This window comes from Marmota monax, unplaced genomic scaffold, assembly GCF_021218885.2.
Source record: "Marmota monax isolate L192 unplaced genomic scaffold, Marmota_monax_Labrador192_F-V1.1 WCK01_AAM20220418_F8-fsc00025, whole genome shotgun sequence".
NCBI classification, from domain to species: Eukaryota; Metazoa; Chordata; class Mammalia; order Rodentia; family Sciuridae; genus Marmota; species Marmota monax.
The window spans coordinates 13598905-13623592 of record NW_026691950.1 but is presented as its reverse complement, the minus strand read 5'-3'; the positions used below and the strand labels follow the sequence as shown (position 1 = coordinate 13623592).

Genomic DNA, 24688 nt, shown 5'->3' with positions numbered 1-24688 from the left:
TGTAGTTGTAGTTAGACACAATATTTTTATTTATTTATTTTTATGTCGTGCTGATGATCGAACCCAGGGCCCAGGACTTGCTAGGTGAGCCCTCTGCCGCTGAGCCACAACCCCAGCCAGATGCAGTGGTTTTTAAGGTTAGCTGTTCAGAGTTTTATTAAAAAGACTGATTAAAAACTTTTAAATGCTGTTTTGTTTATACCCATGTCAACATGATATATTTTCAGCGTAGTTTAAACTGGGTTCCTGCAATCCCATTAGATTGGCTTTCTGGCTCTGCTGGGAGGGGAAGGAGACAATTTTAGATAGTTTGAAAGAAAATTCTTAGATGTATTTACCAGGAAGTCCTCCCCAAAATGCCAACACTCAAAACACAATTATCCATAGTCACTGCTAGAATATTTTATTTTAAAATGTGCCATAGTGAATGGATGTATCCACACTGGTTTTTATAAATGTACACATACAACATGTATATACAAAGTTATATATGTCATTGGTTAAAGCCCTGTCCAAAAGAGGAAATAATTGATGGTGTTAACACTTCATTTGACAATAACTTATTTGTTTGAACTGAAATTTCAGTTGCTTAGCAATGACTAATACCAATGGCTGCCAAAAACAATGACTAAATAGAGAACTGTAAATTTCACTGTTGTGCCTTAGGTCAAAATTTTCAAAGATGGATAATTTTCACCAAGATTCTGTTGCTTAGTTAACCTAAAAAATTATTATCTTTAACCTTAGAAATTTAATGGAATTCTAAATAACAGATTTACTAACAATCATTCCTATACTGCAGTATATATTCAGAAGGAATAAATATTTGTCACTCTTACCAAGAGACTGTTCTGTTTAGCTCAAAAGTACAACATAATAAATCATTCTTATTTTAAGACCTCATGTTTAGATGCCACTGCAGATTCTGATTATGTTAAACAGAAAGGCAGCACTTCGTTTCTTATTTTAAAGATGGAAAGCCTTTTTAGAAACCCTTTGAAGAAGTTTCAGTAGATATGTTCAGAATCTAACACAGCAGCACTTTATTAACAAGGACAGAGTAATTTGATCACAAGGAAATACTCATAAGTCTTAAATAAATTATACTTGGGCAGCATAAAATGAATATTAAACAAGGGGAGGCACCCCAGTAACTGTCTCACAACTGTTGAATGTGAAGGTGGCTTGTGAACAAGGAAAGACAAGAACAACAGTCACACCACAAACTGATTGTAAAATACTTCATTACTTAGAGAAAGGTAATGAAAGGTCAAAACCCATAAGGAAAGAGAAGCCATTAGAGTATCTATTAATTGGGCCAAACAGTCCTGTTAGATCTTAATACTGCTTGGTATTGATTTCCTGTCTATGTAATGAAGTCAATGTTTTATGTTCTTGATAGGGGCTATCAATCTTTCTGATTAAGAAAGTCCAAACCCATCTGACCTCATAACACTAGGTCAAAGAGTCAACTTCTTACAACACTGATATATTTTGAGATATTGAATGGTGCTAAATCAACATTAACATAATCTGAGAATGAAAATGATAAGGGGCACAAAGGAACCATATACACATATGAAAAATATTCCATATTCCAGTATCCCATGACAGAATTTATGGTCAAAATTATTTAAAACATTTACTTTAGTCTTTTTGTGGTCATTTAATTAAGTGAAGAACACTAGTGTTTTGGTAAGGTTCCTTCTTATCACATGATATTTTTAACTCAATACTTAGAATGCTCAGAAGATTCCACTTTCAGCCTCCTAGGGCCATGTAAGACATAATTTAAAGTGGGACCTAAAATAGCAACAAGTGTCTTCAGACTCTAGTAGAAACAGTTTCTGTTTAAATCCTGGGAGACCTTAGATAACATGCCTTATTTGTGAAATGGAAAAAAGATCAAATCAGCACACAAAGATAAAGGGTGCAACAGATATCAAAGTGGTATATGCCTGATCATCTCCAGTCCTCATAATCTGTGCAAACATAGGCAGTTCAAATTACCAAACCTGACTAGGCAGTTTGAGAAAGGTGTTTTCCTATTTGATGCACAAGAAATTATTTTATGAAAATACGTGGGTATAAGATGGAGCAGTTCTGTGCTTCTTGCTGTGTTACCTTTATTATGTTCCTAGTATATCACTGAGGCTATTTAAAAACAGCCTGCAACAAGGACATTCTATCACCAGCCACCTTTTCCTCCTTTCTTCTTTTTCTGTTGCTGTTTCTTTTTTGTTGCTGGGGCCCCTGCAGGTTTCTGGTGTCTTGGGGGTATGATGTTACTTGTAGAGGCAGAGACTGTTGCTGCACTGCCAGGTCTTGGAGAGGTGGGTGGGCTGCTCACAGTTTTACTGGCATCCCTGAAATCATCAGACCAGAAATATTTTGGTCATTCATAAATTCAACAAAGAAAAAGGGTATATACAAGTGTTCTACTTTCCATATCTAACAATTTTCCACTTTGTTTAAGGTACATCTCTGATTCCTCACCCTTTTTCTTTTGTTTCTTTTCTTTTTTTTTTTTAGCAGTACTAGGGATTGAACCTAGGGATGCTCTACCTATCTAATCTATTGGAACAGGTTCTCACTAAACAGTTCAGGCTGGCTTGAACTTGGAATTCTCTGGCTCAGCCTCCCAAGTAGCTGGGATTAACCATACCTGGCTTTCACCATTCTTTGAACAAAATTTTTACTGTTTGTAACTAAAAAACTATATATCATTCATGCCCATTTTTAGAAAACTTAAAAAAGATTAAAAAAAATTATTCTGGGCATGGTGGCACATGCCTGTAATCCCAGTAGCTCGGGAAGCTGAGGCAGTAGGATCGTGAGTTCAAAGTCAGCCTAAGCAACAGCAAGGTGCTAAGCAACTCAGTGAGCCCCTGTCTCCAAATAAAATAGAAAATAGAGCTGGGGATGGGGCTCAGTGGTTGAGTGCCCCTGAGTTCAATTGCCAGTACCAAAAAAAAGATAAAAAAATTAAGTGACTTATAATTCTATGTATAAATAACATTTTAATTTATTTATTAATGTTTACATAGTTAAAAGACTCAGTATAGTTTCCTTTTCCTTTTCAAACAAAAAAAATTTAATTTAATAATATAATCAAAGTTTTAGTATTTACAACATATTCAAAGCAGAACTATATTTTCTCTCTTGTATACTGCAAACATTCATCAAGGATATATGATTGTATACTTCTCATACTTAAAATATATTAACAAACTCTCACTAATATCCTTAAATCATTCTCAGAAACAATCTATGTTCTAAGCAAGTTCTATTATGAAGCCATGACTTACAGTTCAGATGAGGCCCCTGCAGTTGCTCCCTGGGTCCCTTTTCCAATCTGATCCTTCTTTTTACCCTTCTTTCTTCCTCGATAGTAAGAACGTTCTCTCATTGGTAGCCATCTTTCTGGATCTGGGGTAACTTTTGGGTCATAATTCTTAGGCAGTTTTCCTGTTTAACAAAAGTAATAAAGAAATGAGGGATATGCCCCTAAAAGTTTCAAGACAGCTTGTTTACACAGTGTATCTATGCCTGGGAATAAATAACACTACAACAGAAATTAGTCTGAGAAAGTTTTATCTGTAATAATCTAACTAGGGAAAAGTCCTCATTTCTAAGCATAATACAAGATTTAGAGGCTAAAGATTTCACAGCTTTATCTGTATAAAATTTTAAAGTTTGACAAAATACATTTTTAAGAAAAATAGCAAAACCCTTATATTCTATAAAACAGAATATATTGATATCCTTAATATAGAAAGAATCCTTACTAATCAATATGCAAATCACTCAAGAAAAAAAATAGGCAGTTATCATTAGGGTAAGCCAGAGAAAATGAGTCATTAATCATGTAGAAAGATGCTCAACCTTACTAATTAAAAATGGGAAAGGTAGCTTTTTTTGTCTCAGCCGCAGACATCCCATCCAGTCTGAGGAAGACCTGAAAACTTCTGGGACACGTGAACCATGGCCACTGCCATATTGGCAAGCACCGGAAACACCCAGGAGGCCAGGGTAATGCTGATGGCATTCATCACCACAGGATTAACTTTGACAAATATCACCCAGGTTACTTTGGGAAAGTTGGTATGAGGCATTACCACTTAAAGAGGAACCAGAGTTTCTGCCCAACTGTCAACCTTGATAAGTGGACACTGGTCAGTGAACAGACATGAGTAAATGCTGCCAAAAACAAGACGGGAGCTGCTCCCATAATTGATGTAGTCCAATCGGGTTACTACCAAGTTCTGGGGAAGGGAAAGCTCCCAAAGCAGCCTGTCATCGGGAAGGCCAAATTCTTCAGCAGAAGAGCTGAAGATTAAAGGTGTTGGGGGTGCCTGTGTTCTGGTGACTTAAAGCCACCTAGAGCTCTGGAGGTTCATTAAATGCTAACAAATACTTAAAAAAAAAAAATGGGAAGGGTAACAAAACTTACTAGACTAACATGTTGAAAGCAATAATACGAGCTGGGGATATAGCTAAGTTGGTAGAGTGCTTGCCTTACATGCACAGGCCCTGGATTCTAATCCCCAACACACACACACACACACACACACACACACACAGCAGTAATACCCAGTTTTGGTGAAATGATCACACTCAAACACCACTGGCAGAAGTATATAGTGATATATAGCCTTTAAGAACAACTCTTTAATTTGACAATACCCATCATTTAGACTCCTAGAAAATTCCTGAAGAAGTCCACAAGCCACAAATTACACAAGACATTCTCTTTAATGTTAATATAGCAAAATAACTTAATTGTCGATCAGTGAGAAAGATTAAATAAATTATACCTCTAATACAGTAAGCTATACAAATAGGTTAAAAATGAGGCGCATGTGTATTTAATCATTTGGAAAAATCTTCACAATTTGGTCTAGAGGACTGAAACAAATTATCATAATATTATGCTCATACTGATTTTAGAAAACCGGTCATTTAGCATGTAAGTATGTAATTATATGTGTTTCAGTAAACAAGAAAAGTTAGTAATCATCTCTGAGATTATGCATTTGTGGCAGATTATTTTCCATGCTTTATGACACCCTATATTATTAGACATATATTATCACTGGCTTTGTTGTTTTCTTCTGTTTTTAGAATAAGTACACATCACTTTGCAAATTTTTTAAAATGTTTATCTGGAAATCACAAAAACAGAAAAGAAAGTAACACTGCATATTATTTCTACCTAATGTTATCAGTTGTTTCCTTTTAGGTAATACTAGTACATAAAAGAACTAATTATTGAATTTTTATCCATTTCCAAGTACTATGACAAAAGTAAAAAAAAAAAAAAAACAATAAGACTTCAAATTAAAGATAGTAGACTAGTACAAACATTAGCTTGTGTTCCCTCTCCAAGTTCCACTAAAATGGTAATAAAAATATTAGAATTTGGAAAAATAGGTTAAAAAAAGTGTGATCAAAAATTTTTGGAAACTGGAAAACAGCCGGAGCACAGTAATAAACTTGGTGAAGATTTGGGAAATCTGAGTCCTAAGATGGCAGTGGGCCAAATTAAGAAGTAACTGATTTTTACCCCAAAACTCAAGAACAGGTAAGTGGCTTCACTAGATGGATCCAAATAGTAATTTCACCCACTCGTGCCAGAGATTGAAGAACCTAGCCCAAGCCAATCAATCCACAACATTCCCCTGGTTAATGGTTCAGGACTGACCACGGACCTGTGCTGGTCCAGTCGGATTAATAAGAAACGTTTGCTGAGTCTCTCTGTCCTGCTGAATGTAAGTGACAAGCATGTAGCCCTGTTTCCAACAAACTCTTGGGACTGTAGTTCAGTTTTGTTGTCAAAATAAAGAGATACAACTACTACTGAGTCAATGAGCCTTGATGTTAACTTTCCTCTAGACTCCCAGTTATATAAACAGTAATTTTTCTTAAGCCAGTTTGGAAGAGCTTTATGGTATCTATAGCTAAAAGATTCTAATGCATAGACTGTGTGCCAGACATCATTCTTAGAGCTTTATATGTAGTATCTAACTTACTCCTTTGAGAGGTATATATTATCATACTGCATTTTAGACTCAAATGTACTAATTTCAAACAGTTTTAAAAATCATTAGGTTTTGCTTCTTATTAAAAAAATAAAAAATAAAAAATTTGGGTATCTATGTTATATCCACAGTCACAGTGAAAAAATACTATGGTAACAATTTGAATTTGGACAATCTAACTTCAGAGTTACACTCTTTTAAATTAATAAAATTTTAGCTCACAAGACAAAAGTCAAGTATTCAAAGACACTAGAGAAGGGGGCATCGTGGTTATGTCTACAGAATTCTATTTAGGAATAAACGCAAGTTTATTTTTTTAAAAATATTTTTTAGTGTTTTTTTTTAGGTGGACACAATCTATTTTTTATTTTTATGTGGAGTTGAGGATCGAACCCAGCGGCCCCGCACATGCCACATCCCCAGCCCTAAACTCAAATTTTTTATCTTTGTAGAAAGGAATCTAAAATTTGTTTTTCATTCTTAAAAAGCTTACCCTTCTTTTTCTTCTTCTTCTTCTTCAAATCTCCCTGTCTAAAATGAGAAGAAAAATCATTACCATCACTGTGCTAAAATATTTACTGACATTAAGTATGTGCAAAAGAACAAGCTGGGCACTTAATCATAAAGGTTATTTATTTATTTGCAGTGCTGAGAATTGAACCCAGGGCCTTATGCATGCTAGGCAAGCACTCTACCACTGAGCTACACCCCCAGCCCTCATAAAAAGTGATTTAAGATTTGGTACCAGTTCACCAAAGCTAACAAGCTGAAATATTAATTCAGGTTAAATTCAATCACACTTAAGGCATTATAACTTCTGGAAGATAGTTTAGAAAACACAGAAAAATGTTTTCAGAAAACAGACGCCAATTATGTTGAAAAATAATTCCTTTTTCTTTTGTACCAGGGATTAAACTCAGGGGCACTTAACCACTGAGCCACATCCCCAGCCCTTTTTATTTTTTTATTTTTGAGACAGGGTCTCACGAAGTTGCTTAGAGCCGCTAAATTGCTTAAGGCCTCACTAAGTTGGTGAGGCTGATTTCGAACTTGCAATCCTCCTGCCTCAGCCTCCAAATCGCTAGGATTACAGGCATATACCACAGCACCTGGCTTCACCTCTCTGTACTATTTTCTAAATAGTATATGAGTAGTATCTGAAGTGTAACTGGTAAAATTTTGAATCAACATGAAAATCTGCAACACCTCTTGGTTAAATAACCCTTCATTTTCCAAGACTTTACAGAATTGATAAACTCTTTGCCAGAAGAACATGTAAAATACCTACAGAGATTATCTCTGGAAGGATATTCTAAACTAGTCACCCTGGTTATAGTCCTAGGAGGGAGAGGCTGAAAAGGGACAGGAGGAAGATTTTTACTTACTCTCAATATTCTTTTATTTATTTATTTATTTTGGTGGTGGTAGAGGTGGGGGGTGGTGTTGGGTTTTTTGCAGTGTTGGGATTGAACCCAGCGCCGGTCGCATGCCAGGAAAGGTCACATACCAGGAAAGTTTCCTACCACTGAACTATACCCCAGCCCTATCTTTCAAATTTTGAACCATGTGAATCTGTTAACTTTAAAAAGTAAGTAAAACCTCTGTTAAGCACACTTCAAAATAATTGTTAAGCATTCTGAAAGCTACAATGAAAACAGATGAAAAAAAAAAATCTCTGTATATATTCACATGTGATATAACTCTGTGAGAACTATGAAACAGTAAACTAAAAAGATGAGACAGCAATAATTCCTGCCAATTCATTCTACAAGTCATTCAATTATGGAAATCCTTTCAGGATATCCTAAAGAATAATAAATGCAATGTGTATGTAGTGCCATACTTTAATATTTCATCTCTCCCTCTGACTTTGAAATAGTATTCTAAATTCTGCACAGGCACACAGTTTCCCCAAGATTCTTTGCAATTTCTTATGTCTCTGCCCTTCTTATCATCCTTGGAATCTGCACAAATGCTACCTCATGAAGCTGCTCCTAACTTGCCACCATCCCCAGGAAGAGCTACTCCCTGTGGCCTGCTCCGCTCTATCCCACACCATCACAGTACACACAACCTTTCCTGCAATTGTTGTTTACACATTTCATTTGGCTTTATTTTTTGTTCAACACTTAGCATATACATTCACATAGTGTAGCTCCAAAAGAGACTACACTTTTGCACTGAAAAGTTGAGCATAAGCCTAATGAAAATACTATGTTTAATTTTAAAACTTAAAAGTTTACATCCTGATTATTTAAGAGAAAATAAAGAACACTAAAGTTTTAGATAAAAATTGTATATTCTTAATAGTTACCCAACCCTGTTTTAGTAGAGAAAAAAATATTGAAAATATTTAAAAATGTTATTTGAAAATCCATTTAAGACCTAGGGTCAATTTATTTTATTTTGGGATTTCTGGTAAATCTTAAAATTAGAATTAAATGGAATTTGGAACAATGTAACATCTTTGAGGCTTTAATTCCTTTAAGTCTTAAAAAATTATTATAAGGATGATAATGCTTTTTATATAAGTTAATCATAGAAAAAAAAATCAATCATATATTCTTGCTTTTCTTTTTCTTTGTGCAGTGCTAGGGATCAAACCCATGTCTCATGCATGCTAGGCAACTGCTCTACCACTGAGGTTTATCACCAGTCCTGAATTAAAAAAAAAAAAAAGAGAAAACAAAATTCAAAAGGCATTTTAAAAGAGGAAATAATAAAAAAAAATGAAAGTCACAAAACTGGAGAAGTGTTTGATATCTTTCATGCTCTATTCATTCTGAATCAAAACTAGAATCATACATTTTACTATAGGTTTCTACTACCTACATTAAGATAGTAATACAGGAGAATCAGACTGTAAATTCCTTTAAATGAAGCTGGCCAACCTTTCCTCCAAATCAGCAAAATAAACCATCTGAATTTTGGTTCAATAATGCTAAATGATCTAAATGCACATCAATAACTTACAGGTAAATAAAGTAGGAGGCATCAAGCCAATGGAATATTTTAAATAAAAAGAATAAAATATGCCTACATTTAGTACATCAAAAGGTCTCTAAGGCTTTTTAAATTAAATGTAAGAAAATTTCCAAACAAAATAATTCTTCTGGGAAAAAAAAAACAAAAAAAGTAAACAATTTAAGGAAAATATTAACCACCTATATGTATAAACAGGAAGAAAAATATTTGGAAAGATACATTAAACTAATATCAGAGGGGCTGGGATTGTGTCTCAGCAGTAGAGCGCTCGCCTAGCGCGGGCGGGACGGGTTCGATTCTCAGCACCACATAAAAAATAAAAGGCATTGTGTTGTGTCCATCTACACCTAAAAAATAAATATTAAAAAAAAAAAACAACAACTAATATCAGAGATTAGTTCTGAGAAGGAGGAACAGGGGTGGAAATAAGAAATAAGAGCTGGGCACAGGGAAAGATAAGGAAAAGAAACAAATTTAAGCTTTATTTACATGGAATTTTTGAGATGTAGTTTTGTTTGTTTTGGTTTTTCTTCTTTCTTTTTTTTCCTTCTATTCTTGATATGTAGCTTTAAATCGTAGAATTTAAAGTCAACATTAGAATATTTTTATAAATGTTTTTAATTAGAAAAACATTACCCTTGTTCCTTCGGTTGACTATCTCCAGTAACTTTTCCACCCTTCTTCCGAATGTACGTAGCACCAGGAGAATTTTCAAGAGCCTCGACATCTACTTTTAGAGACATACTATCTGATGAGGGCAAGTGTTTGCTAAGACTGGGATAGAATAGGAGTTTAGGAACATAAAACACACAGGCACGTGCCTTTCAATATATTTGTGCCACTATAAAAATATTGTCTTTTTCTGATACCTGTCATCAGAAGCAAAAAATGTTCTAAAATCTACGGAATAATAAATCTGCAAGTTATGCCAATTATAAATATCTGTTCTGAAAGGAGAACTTGAAGAATAAAAATCTAATCATCTATAACTTTAGGGATATAGTTCAAGGTAGTTTCAAGACAACTATCAATAAAGACAGTAGAGGGGTGGGGATATAGCTCAGTTGGTAGAGTGCTTGCCTTGCATACACAAGGCCCTGGGTTCGATCCCCAGCACAAAAAATAAAAAAATAAAGACAGTAGAATGAACTGGATATAACTTTCCTATGTTCATACATGAATACATGACCAGTGTAACTCCACATCATGTACGATCACAAGAATGGGAAGTTATATTCCATATATGCATGTCAAAATACATTCTATTGTCCTGTATAACTAAAAAGAACAAATATAAAAAGATTATTTTTCACCCTGGGGGGAAAAAAAAAAGTTGCAACCATCAAGCTTATAAAACAGGTTTTTTAACTGCAAATGCTTTGACTTAGCATCCACCACCCCACCTCAGTTTCAGGAACACACACTGATTAGTGTAGCACATATGATCTAAGCTCTATCAGGACTCAAAATCCTCTTATCAATAATAAATGTTTCTAATAGTTCATAATTCATGCTCAACTATGCACATAAAACATGCTGTTGTCTTTTCATTCATTCATTATTATGTGCAGCTGGACTTGAACCTGGAGAAATATAGGGTTGCACCTTGTGGACTTCATTTTTGCTTTTGGAGCTAATAATCCCAAAGTGGATCCATCACTGTATTTTCCAATCACACTGATCAATAATTCTAATTTTTCCTTTTATCACTTTGGAAGGGAGTTATGAATTCTAGTTGAAATTTACAACATAAAAATACCTGGTCAAAACTCAGCCTCTAGTGCTTTATGGGGAGCTGTCTGAAACAATAGTCAAAAGGATACACTTTAGCTTTCTCTGGATCCACAAGTGAGTAAGCAGAAATAAGTTGCGCCAGGGTGTGAATATCTTTTGGATTTTGTCTGAAAGAAGAAAGAAGATAGTCACTGAACAGTTTGTAAAATAAGAAAGTAACACAAATGTGGAAAATAACTCCCTCATATCAATAACAGAAACAAAATGTGGATTTCTACATCTCCAAATTTTAGAGCTTACTTCCATAGCTGTTCTAGGTCACTAATTGCCTCCTTCTTCCGCCCATATTTGAGTTTGAAGTTTGCAGCTTCTCTTATCAATGACAAATGAGCAGGAGATTTGGGCTACAGGTCCAATTAAAAATAAATAATAAAAAAAAGTTAAGCCAAATATCTAGTAAATCAATGAAGTTGCATTAATTAAACTTTTTAAATGGACCTATCCATTAAATTCCTCATCCTAAGTTTTACTGAATGCCTAAAACAACAATCTCTCTCTCTCTCTCTCTCACACACACACTCACACACACACAGAGATAGGTAAAGACATTAGTATAAGTAATCACCAATTTATGAAGTTACAAAACCCAGTTCTACTTAGGTTATCTGTGACTAAAAACATTCTCCTAAAACCGAATCCTAAATATATACCACCACAGTTGTCAACCATAAACATAATATTTCCCAGAACAATTATGTCTCTCCACTACCAATAGTATTAATAATATAAATGGCATTAGTGTGTACATATGATGCGAAGTTGGATATTGCCCATGCAGAGACGCACAATGGAAAAACTCAAGATGTTCCTATTAGATGGAGACATGATAAACAATTATTCCATACACTATTGCTCCAATAATTACTACCATCCATGGGCTCTCTAGCTACTTAAGATGAGCTCTATTACATGCAACCATGTTCTACTATCATTCTTATTTCATGTACACATACACAAGAAGGAGCTTCAAAAAACACAAATGATTGCTTATCTAAAACATGTCTTTATAACACTTTACTCCTTATTTACCTGATGGTTTTGATACCACTGGATGGCTTGTGTGAAGACCTCAATGGCACTATCAATATCTTCCTCATGGCTGTACATGGTCACTAATGCAGACACCTATACAGTCAAAGGTATAAATTAATGAATTAAAGCAGTGTCAGCTAACAAATGGTTTGGTAAGATCAGAAGCTGAGAAGTGCTTAGACACATTTACAAAGCAAAACACCACTAGACATTCAAGTGTATGATCAGCCAGGTATACATTAGTGTAGCTGAACTCCTGTTGATGAGCTCATGGGGCCTGAGCTGCATAAAGCCAGTGAAAAGCTTGTCCAGTATGCTTGAAGGACAGCAAGGAGGCCCACATGGCTAGAGTAGAAGGGGAGGGAAAACAGGAGAAGCAGTAGGAAATAAAGAGAGATGAGGACAGAAACAGAGACAAAAAGTTGTATCTTTAATAAATATCAGGTGGGCTGTAGTTATAGCTCAGTGGTAGAGCGCTTGTTAAGCATGTATGAGGCACTGGGGTCAATCCTCAGCACCATATAAGAATAAATAAGTAAAATATAAGTTAAAACAAAAAAAAGAGCCAGCCAGGTGTAGTGGCGCATGCCTGTAATCCCAGCTGCTCGGGAGGCTGAGGCAGAGGATTGCAAGTTCAAAGCTAGCCTCAGCAATGGCAAGGTGCTAAGCAACTCAGTGAGACACTGTCTCTAAATTACAAAATAGGGCTGGGGATGTGGCTCAGTGGTTGAGCACCCCTGAGTTCAATCCCCAGTAAACCTCTCTCCAAAAAAATAAACATTAGTAAAAATAATAAACTGGCCAGAAAAAAAGACATGAATATAAAAAATGTAAGAGGGGCTGGGGATATAGCTCGGTTGCTACAGTACTTGCCTCGCAAGTATAAGGCCCTGGGTTCCATCCTCAGCACCACACACACACACACAAAAAGATATTAAGAGGAAAATAAACATTATACATAACTTCTATGGCAATAAATTCAACAACGTAGATGAAATGGACAAATTCCAGGAAAGGTAAAAGAGGGACAGATATTAAATCTTAAAAACATTTTATTTTCAGCACATTGTTATTGGATTCTACTATGAAGTGTAGAACAATCCTTAAAATAAGAATGAAGACAATGCACTAACATAGTTATTATTAGATATTTATTGAGTACTAGCTGCAAACAAACTGTGTTGAGAAAACAAACATGAGTAAAACAGTTTCCATTCAATAGATGTACATCCTACCACCACAAAATGTCTTTACTATGAAACAGATGCTTTCCTAGCTATATTAATGATCTAAACCTGTGCTATTTGAATAACCAGAGAACTAAATACTAAAGTTTGGCCACTATTACTAAATTATCTTAACTCAAAGTGACATGATATACAATTTAAGTCTAAGAAATTCCCTATACAGGTCTGAGATTATCTGAGGTTGACTTTCTTCAATAATTTAAGGACCTAATAGGGCCTGGCACATTTGACTGAATAGTAAACTAACAAAAAGCAGAACACAGAATGAAATTAAATTTATACCAAATAAATGCTATTATTCTACTATTCATACCTTATAAATTATACATAAGAAAATTAGTAGAAATTAAATATAAATGAACATCAGACATAGAATTCCACTATCTTTTCAAGTCTTATAATATTTTAATTACAAACTCACCATGCCTGGTTTATGCTTTAACTCCTCTATACTTCTCAATATTAAACATGCTTTGGAAATATTACCTTAGGAGATTAAAAACAAAATCATTATTGAAATCACAGTCTTATATTTTGTACTATCTCTAGATATACAAGCTTTGGGTTCTTGGGGTTAATATACTCCTTCTGTTCATTTCACAGAAAAGGAAACTGACGTAAGAAGAAATAATGTATCTTGTCTAAGCTTACAAAATTAATAGCAGAGTTGCTTCCAGAAAAGAAGTCTCTCAACTCCCATTCTGTTTCAGTTCTGTTTCTCTTTTATCACTCTGTAATTTGAATATAGTAGTAGGTGAATCCTTCCCTAAAGGCCTTGCTATATGTTAATATAGATATAAATGCAAAGGAAAATCTGTGGTGATAAAATTTTGAGTTTTCCACTCATTATAAACTTCAACAACTTTAAAAACAAAACAAATAATAATTAAAAAAAATACAAAAGACTCTCTCCTGTTTTTTTCTCCTCTCAGGATGATAAATAATCTTTGTAAGAATCAACAGAAACCAGGCAGTCAAGAGTGTTGGCAGGTGGGCACCTATAGTTCTAGCTACTCAAGGAGGCTAAGGCAGCTATATTAGGAAGACTGCTTGAACCCAAGAGTTCAAGGCCAGCCTGGGCAACATATAGCAAGACCCTGTCTCCAAAAAAGAAACCCAAACCCAAACCAAATAACACCATCACCACCACCCCTCCCCCCCCAAAAAAAAAGATGAGGAAAAAAGGTAAAGGGAAGGGCAAGGAGCCAGGCATGATGGCGCACACCTGTAATCCCAGTGACACACGAGGCTGAGGGCTGAATCGGGAGGATCACCAAATTCAAAGCCAGCCTCAGCAACTTAGCAAGGCCCTAAGCAACTTAGTCAGACCCTATCTCAAAAAAAAATTTTTTTAAAGGGCTGGGGATGTGGCTCAGTGTTAAGTGTACCTGGGTTCAAAAAAAAGACAAGTGAGGAAGATAAGGAAATGTGAGGGTAACAGGGAAATCAACACTATTTCTCAACCCTGTTTTTTACTGCTTCATTTAAAAGACTTTTTGGACATTTTTTCTTAATTGCCAAACTCCCCCAGTTCATGAAATTTTAATTTCAGCCATTGTAATATATGAGATTTTTTTGACCATTTACCACCCTCATTGAGAACCAGAGTGGTCTGACAGTTTTCTATAATGAAGAAAATGTCCTTTCAAGCCAGGAGTGGTGGCAAACTCCTGACAGGAGGATTGCAAGTTTGAAGCCAGCCTCAGCAACTTAGTGAGACACTTAGCAACTCAGCAAGACCCTGTCTCTAAACATAAAAAAGGGCTAGGGAGGGGCTGGGGTTGCAGCTCAGTGGTAGAGCGCCTGCCTAGCATGCATGAGGCACTAGGATCCATCCCCAGCACCACATTAAAAAAAAAACTAAATAAACAAAATAAAGGTATTGTGTCCATCTACAATTAAAAACATATTTAAAAGGAGGGGGGCTGGGGATGTGGCTCAGTGGTTAAGCACCTCTGGGTTCAATTCCAGGTACCAAAGAAAGAAAAGAAAATGCTTTCATCTGTGCTATCCAACACAGCAGCTACTAGATGCATGTGGCTACTAAGTACTTACAAACATGGCTAACCCAACTAAATCTTAAACTTCACTTGATTTTGATTGATTTAAAGTTAGAATAGCTTCATTTGGCTAGTGGCTAGAATGCTAGACAATAATAATTCTATTAATCACTCAAGGTTGAATCAAAATTACAAAACAAAAACACTGATAGTTTTCTGTAAGAATCAAACACATCAGTTCTCATTAAATCTATAGGTGGCAAAATAAAAATGAAAGATAAAGGGCCAAGCTGAACACTATTGGAGAGTACAATGCAAAATAATCCCTTTCTCCCCAGTGATAAAATATGTATGTGTAAGTATAGTCTTTTGGACAGAGGAATACTTTGCTTCAAGACTCATTCTAGCAACTGAGGAATAACCAAAAGAAAGGGCCAACTACCTCACTGCAAAATCTGTTGGTGATCTCAAGTCTACTCATGTTTGAAACAATAATTTATGCTTTACCATTATGTTAAAAGTGTAAAATAAAATATTAATACCTTGGGAAATTTTCAACTGTGCCATGGTCAGCTTAATTTCAGCTGCATTTTCTGGATGCTGATCTGAAAATTCCTGAAATTGTTTCAGTTGAGAGAAAAAAAATCATTTAATTTACACAACTGCAGATATTATAATTACTTATCACTCATCTCAGCTATATAAGATTTTTAAATTTGGAAGTCAGGCATGGTGTTGCATGCATGTAATCTCAGCTATTCAAGGGGTTAAGGCCAGCATGGGCAATTTAGCAAGACTCTGTCTCAAAATCAAAACAAAAACAAAAAAAATCTAAGTAACGAAGTTTTGAGTAGAATTCACTGAAGAATACATTACGAAAACACAAGTTACCCATGTTCTGCAAACTTACAGAAAACAAAGCTGTAGCATAAGAATAAACCAGAGTGGGGCTGGGGTTGTGGCTCAGTGGGAGAGCGCTTGCCTAGCACATGTGAGGCACTGTGTTCAATCCTCAGCACCACATTAAATAAATAAATAAATAAAGGCATTATGTCCATCTACAACTAAAACACAATATTAAAAAAAAAAAAAAAAGAACCAAAGTAACCCTGGAATTTATTTACTGGTACATTTTCTATTACTTTTCCCAACAAACTTAAAAGCTTATAGGTTATTATTATTAAGAAACAAGGCCATAACTGCCTGATACCTCATTAAAAATTCAAGTATAGGTCTGGGGGTGTAGCTCAGTGGTAGAGTGCTTACCTAGCATGGTGAAGCACTAGGTTTGATCCTTAGCACCACATAAAAATAAACAAATAAAATAAAGGTAGTGTGTCCATTAACAACTTAAAAAAAAACAAGTTCAAGTATAATGTCTTTACCTGAAGTAGCTCTATTGCTTTTGTATGCTGCTTTTCACGGCAGAGCTGGGCAGCCTGGATTAACACAGGCAGGAGATGTGCAGGACTTTGGGACTGTAAACCAGCAGATATTTTGCGACACTGTTCTGCCTAGAAGACACACCCCCAACCCCCACAAAAACAATCTGGTTAAAGAAATTAAAAGAAAAGAGGAACATATGAATATACCACAGTGAATCTCCACATCATGTACAACCACAAGAAAGGATCCTAATTAGAATATAATATACTCCATGTATGTATGTCAAAATATACTGTCACGTATATCTAAAAAAACCCCAAATAGGTGAAGAACTACGCAAGCTTAGAAAAACAATGTATTGCATCTATTCTCAATTTTTTCTTATAAGAAAAAAAGATTTCCATTTACTGAATTTAAGTTATGTGTTCTAAAAGCCTTTAAAGGAAAAATTATACATGTTCATTTGAATGCATAAATTCCAGAATTTTTTTTTAAAATAACATGTCTCAAGTATAAGCTTTAAAACCACAAAACACAAATATTTCTTACAAAAGTATTAAGAATAACTTGATTCGGTTCTAAATTATTACTGCCTTTCACTCTCCCAATAAAACCTTGACTCTAAGAGTATAAATTTCAAAATTTAATAAGAACGAATATTATAAAATTAGAATGCATATTACAACTAAAACTGCCTATACTTAGAAGATCCAAAAAAACTCCATCAAATGAATGCTAGAGCTAATAAATTCAGTGAAGTATCAGCAAGGCGCTAAACAACTCAGTGAGACCCTGTCTCTAAATAAAATACAAAAAATGCTGGGGATGTGGCTCAGTGGTTGAGTGCCCCTGAGTTCAATCCCCAGCACCGCCCTCCCCACCAAAAAAAAAAAAAAAATGCTAGAGAGGATGTGGAGAAAAAGGATTTTGGTCAAATTATAAGATTATATTGCATGCATGTACAAATATACAACAACAAATGCCATCATTATATACAACAATAATGCACCAATAAAAAATATAAAGAGAAAAAAATAAAAGAGTTAGAACTGAACTTAACATTTAGAATCTACAATTATGCACAATTAAAATGAAAGATGAATCTAAAATCTGTAATCATGACTGGCATCTTTGATAAGTTTGTTTTAATTCAGAGAGATCAGAACAAAGTAATGAGAAAGTCACCTCACTTAAAGATGTTAATGCTATTTTCTTCCGCTTAAAAGCCATATCCTTAAAGAGAACTGGGTAAATTACTTAAGAAAAAAAAAAAAACTATGACATATGACATGATAAAGAAGAAAATAAGAAAAAACATTAAAAAAAATATAAATAGATTAGACTAACATATCTCCTATTACAAAAAGTTTAGTTAGGGAACCAGAAGCCTATTACCTACCTGATTTGTGTACATAGCAAGCAAAGCTTTGTTAAATTCTATAGCTTGCAATTGTTTCTTGGAAAGTTTAAACTCTACTCCTTCTGCATTGGTTAGTTTCACCTTCTTCTTGGAGTCAAAGACATTTTGGTCCTGACAAAATAAAATATATCCATCATTAATAGAATCTCCAACTTCAATTCTTTTAACACATTAAGGCCTTACTCCTCTTTCATTATTTTATATCAATATAACAAGAGAGCTTAGATGTAGTTATCTGGTTGGGCAGCTAAATCTGTCTTGGGTTATTGGTTCACAGATGTAGACAAAAATCTCTGCAATTCAAACCTACCAGTGTATATGTATTTATCCTACAATCTAGCCCCATTCCTTTAGAGCTTTAAAAAGGATTCTTATTTACAAATAAATGGTTTAAGTGAGAAGTGAGCTGCTTTGAAGAATAAGATTTTTTTCTTCTTTCCATTATTAACTGCTTGTTTTGCACTTAGAAAAAAAAAAAAGACAAACTGAGAACCTGAGTGTCCACTATCCAAATTTTGTAATACATGTATTTATTGACAAATAGGGCTTTGTAAATAAGCATATTTACTTACAAACAGGTGATACAGCTGTGCTTGTAAAAATTAAATTATTATGGGCTGGGGTTGTGGCTCAGCGGTAGAGTGCTCACCTTGCACATGCAAAACCCTGGGTTCCATCCTCAGCACCACATAAAAAAATAAATAAGTGAAATAAAGGTCTAAAAATTTTTTAATTAAATCATTATACCATTTTAAAGATTAAAAGCAAAGAAAAAATCCAAAACAAATTTTACTCTTTCTCATTATGAAGTTCCAAAACAATTTTAAGACAGGCGCAGTAGTGCACATCTAGTCCCACTACTTAGGTGGCTGAGGCAGGATCAATGGAATCCAGGAGTTTCAGGCCAGCCTAGGCAACACAGCAAACCACCCCCAAAAAAGAAACCCTCTTTTCTACTTGGTTCTCTTGTATCACTATTTTTATAATGCAATTCTTCATGCATGCCACTGCTAGACTTTTCTTAAACACTGTCATGACATTCACTTAAATATTCAAAAACTTGAATTTTCAAGGCCTACCATACCTTAATATAATTTAATAACCTATTTGTTTTTACTACCCAGCAAATATCTATACTCCTCCGTTTTCTCACTTTTCCCCCACAAACCATAAATATTTCTTTACATGTACATATGCTTGTTCTGTTGCTTAACCTTTACACCATATTCCTTCTTTGGAGTCAACTCAAATATGCCAACCCAGAGATTTTCCTTTCACCAAATATGGCAGTTATAATGTATAAAGACAAGAGCCGGGCATGATGGTGCACACTTATAATCCTAGAGGCTCGGGAGGCTGCGAGTTCAAAGCCAGCCTCATCAAACACGAGGTACTAAGCAACTCAGTGAAACCCTGTCTCTAAATAAAATACAAAATAGGGCTGGGGAAGTGGCTCAGTGGTTGAGTTCAATCCCCAGGTACCAATAAATAGACAAGGCATAGTGTGGGAGCAACTTGATCCCAGCAACCAGCCTCAGGAACTTACCAAACCAAATAAGTCTACAGACAAGAAATTTAAACATGCATTTATTTTTAAAAAACATCAGGATGAATTTTAAAGTACACAATGACAAAGACTTATTATTTTGAATAAAAAGTTAATAAATCTGTGAACTGAAAATTAAGTTCAATATATAAATTATATTTAGATAGAGATATGTATTTTACATAATATACTCTCCAAAATTATATATGTCAGATAAAAGGCTCCATCCTGACAAGCATTTCAAAATTCATAAACATAGGCAGTTATGTATTTCTGCCAAGATTCAAATACCAGCAGCAATGATAACCCCATTTAATGCCACCATCTCACATTTAGAGACCCTCAGCATTTTTGTGGAGGAGAGAAGCACCATCAAGACTTTCTGAGGAGAGAAGTATCATAAAGGAGCAGAAGGGACAAGCCTTGGAATTAGAGTCTTGGGATCAGGTGCTACCTCATATTGGCTATATCTTTTCAACTTTTTTCAGCCCCAGCTTAAAATCCTATAAACTGGAGATAAGGACTACCACCTAAAAATATTACTGTGATGATGAAATAAGATGGCACTTGAAAAATCACACAGCATATAAAGAGAAATCAAATGTTAGCTACTTCTATTTTCTACTACCTTGGATTTAAAATCTAAACTTGAATGTTTTTCCATTAAAATAACGTTCTAAGTTGTGATTAATTTGATTAGCACAATACTCTTAAATTAAGACTATGTATATTCAAAGACACTTGTAATATTTTCCACAGGATGAAAGGATGAAGATACAGCATGTGCCTACACCTCGTCCCCTTCCTGGAAGTGGGGGTGGATACTCAAGAGAAAAAATTTATAATGAAAACTTATGCATTGAAACTCAGTATATGAAGAAATCACATAAAACAAGCATGCATTTAAAGTTAGAAGTCCAAACAACTTTTATCTCTAAGAAAGAGATTCTCTAAATGATCATAAACTTGGAGAATGGAGGCATAAAGTTCAGTCCAAGAGTTTTATTACTTGAAAACACACTGCAGAAACATCAACATTATAAGGGCTAAATACTCTCTGCTGTGATTTGCTAGACCTGGATTTTTTTTCTGTCAAGGAAAAAATAACACTTATTCTAGAATAAAGCTAGGGTAATCTGCTTTCAGTGTCATAGATATATAGGAAAATCATGGATATTCCATACCTTATTAATGGTAATGATGTTATTTGCAATTACAGCTAACAATCCCACATCAGTTGGCCTGTGAACAACAAGCAACAGTTAAAATTGAACAAACCTTTAAAGAGAAGCCTTATCCCATATAAAGGATACTTCGTTTTTAATGCACTTACTTTAGTTTTATTATCTGATTGTAAAGTTGCAAAGCCTCCTCGGTACGACCCTGAAGCTGCAGAATATAGGCCATCTGACCATGAATGATGGCCAGTTCTGCCTGTGGGTCTTCCTCAGTCCCATCCTAAGCAGGAAAAGAAACTTTTTTTTTTTCCTCTAAATTTTACAAACTGATTCACATATTTTACCAAACACTTGAAAGTTTTACAATCTTTAAGAAGACATGTAATTTCAGGTATTTTCCCTGAGGGTCAGTTTTCGAAAATATAGAATTGTCACCAAAAGAGATTTTTTAAAGGAAATATGGCAAAAAGATTCTGAAGAACATGACAACAAACAGGAATACCATGTATTACTTTATACACTATTCATAAATTTTAAAAACATAATATTAAAAATGCTTGTGTGTCAATTCTACTATAACTCTAAACCAAAAATTACAAAATTCTAATTAATAATATATAAAGAACTTCAAATACATAAGCAGGAGAAGAAACTTTTTTCCAATTTCCATAATTTTATAATTGAATGAATTCTATTAAAATCTAGGTAGCTCTCTTAACTGATGCTCTCTATCAACCTATATAATCCAATCCTTCCAGAAGTCTGGCTGATGTTCATGGATAACATGTATTGAGAGCTAAGAGGCTACTCTATTTTACCAACTCAGCACTGTGGGGACCAGGAATCAGATTACTGTATGCTGGTGACTGTATCCTGACCAGGAATCAGATGTTTGTTCCCAAGCACATTTTGTCAGTTGTGTTTGATAAGGAAATGATAAAATGAATTTTAAAATAAAAACTATATCTATAAAAGAAGCTTGCTTCAAAAATGTAAACTGTGTAAAAAACTCAGAAAGATTTGCTAATGATAGTTTCCTAAAGAAAATTACTTTCTGATTAGTTATGAGACAAAAACTTTAGAGATCAAAAAGAAAAAGTTAACATCTATAATGTCTCTGTAATGAAACTGCTTCTCAACTACATCCCCATTTTGTTGAATCATCCAGTAAGTGAGACAACTATAAAAATTTACATATAGTGCTGGGCACAGTGACGCACACCTGTAATTCCAGCAGCTTGGGAGGCTGAGACAGGAGGATCAGGAATTCAAAGCCAGCCTCAGGAAAAGCAAGGCGCTAAGCAACTCAGCAAGACCCTGTCTCTAAATAAAATAAAAAATAGGGCTGGGGACGTGGCTCAGTAATTGAGTGCCCTGAGTTCAATCCCTGGTACCCATCCCGCCCCCCCGCTCCCCCAAAATTAAATATAGTATGTAAAATATAAAACAATTATATAATGTTATCAATAAATAATGAACTTTTATTATAAATTATATCACGATGAATATTCTATAATTACATTATAATATTATTAGTGATGTTAGTAATATGTATAACCTCTAGATTATGATTTCCAATCTACTTCAATACCCCTGTGTCAATTTCATCGAAATATTGGCAAAACTGAAACTTGGGACTTAATGAGTTAAGACATTGTTGCACTTGGGGTTGGGGATTTAGTTCAATGGCACAGCACTTGCCTACCATGCACAAGACCCTGGTTTTGGTCTTAGGCCCTGAAAAGATTAAAAAATAAAAAAAAAAAAAAGGGAAAAAAAACAATATTGTACTTAAAAAAGAAAAATAAAAAGTGAAAACAAGAAATATTGGATTATATAATAAATATGCATCAAATTGCTAGGAGGACTCAAAAACCTTTAGTCCCACATCCTAAACTAAGAGAATAATTTTATATTTATATGAATTTAAAATAAATGCTTATGGTAAATATAAATTTTTAAATTTTAGCTTATCACCCTAGACTTTGTCCAAGTTTTGACTTTGATCAAGTGACACCTATTTAACAAATTCATCATCTTTTACAAAAAGTAGGTAAATAATACAATGAAACCTCTAGTAATTACATTAGAAGTGTAAAATTTGGTTTAACAGAATACTTACAGAGTCTTCTGAAAATGAACGTCGGCAAAGATCTACAGGAAAAAAATTGTTTTAAAATTAGTATTGCTGGGTAATTCCGATTTCTTTTACCATGTCAAAAAGTAAGAACTAAATTACCGAGCAGAATATTTTAGTATAACAACAAGCAAATTTAAAATTTACATTAGCATCAAATATACTATATATATATTGATTACCCTACCTCTTTGGTACTTTTTTTTCACTTGTAGTATCTATGCTAAAAGTTTTTTTAAAGGGCATTTTAAAAATATGTAAATATAGGGGCTGGGGTTGTGACTCAGTGGTAGAATGCTTACCTAGCATGTGTGAGGCACTGGGTTTGATTCTCAGCACCACATATAAATAAATTAATAAAAGGTCCATCAACAGCTACAAAATTTTTTTTTAAATGTGTAAATGTAATAATTATTAATTACTAAACATTGATTATAGAAAAGCATTAAATGAAGAAAATAATCTTATCACCTAGAGATAAGACCAGCATTTCAGTTTTTTTTTTAATGAAAATGCATGGCTGCATCTTAAAACGAAAGTGGGGTATTCTGCATATTCTTTGAGCCTTTTCCCTTCTCCTACTTAATATAATGTGAACACCTATGTTATAATAAATATGAATCTATGTTATTGGTTTAATGACTACATGGTAATCTAGTGTGTGATTATACTAAAACCTAGCTAATCCTTTACTAGTACAGAAACTCATGCTGTTTCTAATTTTTTGTTCTTATAAATATACCTTTGGTTAACATTATACAGATACAAATGTAAAGTTATTTATTCCATCAAAATAAATTTCTAGAAATGGAATTCAGTCAAAGAACATGTAAATTTAAAAATCTGCCCATCACCAAAACTGCCCATTGCGAAATCTGTACTATTTTTACATTCAAACCTACAATATATGAGAATGCCCATCGCCATATCACTGTCAATATTGGGTGTGATCAAGAAATTTTCATTTTTCTTTCTTTCTTATTCTTTTTTTTTTTTTAAGAGAGAGAGAGAGAGAGAGAGAGAGAGAATTTTTTTTTTAATATTTATTTTTCAGTTCTTGGCGGACACAACATCTTTGTTTGTATGTGGTGCTGAGGATCGAACCCGGGCTGCACGCATGCCAGGCGAGCGTGCTACTGCTTGAGCCACATCCCCATCCCAATGAGTGGTACATTTTTTCCCACCCCAGCCCCTCTTTCTTATTCTTAGGACAGGTTTTCTATATTGCCCAGGCTTGTCTCAAATCCAAGTGCAAGTCTCTTGCTTTAAACTTCAAAGCACTGGAACTACAGACACGTGCCATCATACCCTGCTTAAGAAATTTAAATTTTTGGTTTTTGTTTCAGTGCTGGGGAACAAACCCAGGGTCTCCTACATGCCACACAAGTGCTCCACGACATCCCAACCTCTAAAATTTTAATTTTTTATTTTGGTGGGGGGGAGGTTATCAGGGATTGAACTCAGGGGCATTTGACTACTAAGCCACATCCCCAGCCTTATTTTTTATTTTATTTATAGACAGGGTCTCACTCACTGAGTTGCTTAGTGCCTCGCTTTTGCTGAGGCTGGCTATGAACTCCCAATCCTCCTGTCTCAGCCTCCTGAGCCGCTGGGATTACAGGAATGTGCCAAACTGAAATTTTAATTCGTAAATGAATTTTTTTCTAATCATCATGCTCTAATCTTTGCTCTCATTTATGTATTTATTTATTTGATTAGTTTTTAAAGTATTGGGGATTGAACCTGGGGGTGCTCTACCACTGACCTATATCCCCAGGACCCTTTTTATGTTTTGTTATGAGACAGGGTCTCATTAAGTGGCCAAAGCTGGCCTTGAACTTGTAATCCTCCTACCTCAGCCTTCTGAGGCTCTGGATTGCAAGTATCACCATGTACAACTGCTCTTTATTTTAGGCTTCAAC

General features: G+C 34.6%; 1 protein-coding gene and 1 pseudogene across 1 annotated transcript in view; one reads left to right on the top strand and one right to left on the bottom strand.

Annotated features, from left to right (window-relative positions):
• Positions 1-387: 387 nt before the first annotated feature.
• Positions 388-24688, bottom strand: part of Srp72 (signal recognition particle 72) — a 33479-nt gene continuing 9178 nt past the window's right edge. The window contains exons 6-19 of the mRNA XM_046467090.2: positions 22752-22783; positions 20785-20909; positions 20636-20693; positions 17885-18016; positions 16485-16613; positions 15642-15714; positions 13521-13585; positions 11850-11945; positions 11061-11164; positions 10850-10927; positions 9663-9800; positions 6535-6572; positions 3309-3468; positions 388-2366 (exon numbers count right to left, since the gene is read on the bottom strand). Coding sequence (XP_046323046.1) covers positions 2189-2366; positions 3309-3468; positions 6535-6572; positions 9663-9800; positions 10850-10927; positions 11061-11164; positions 11850-11945; positions 13521-13585; positions 15642-15714; positions 16485-16613; positions 17885-18016; positions 20636-20693; positions 20785-20909; positions 22752-22783 — 1406 coding nt within the window. The 3' untranslated portion in view covers positions 388-2188. The remainder of the gene's footprint in view (positions 2367-3308; positions 3469-6534; positions 6573-9662; positions 9801-10849; positions 10928-11060; positions 11165-11849; positions 11946-13520; positions 13586-15641; positions 15715-16484; positions 16614-17884; positions 18017-20635; positions 20694-20784; positions 20910-22751; positions 22784-24688) is intronic.
• On the top strand, positions 3900-4374 carry LOC124092989 (large ribosomal subunit protein uL15-like; annotated as a pseudogene).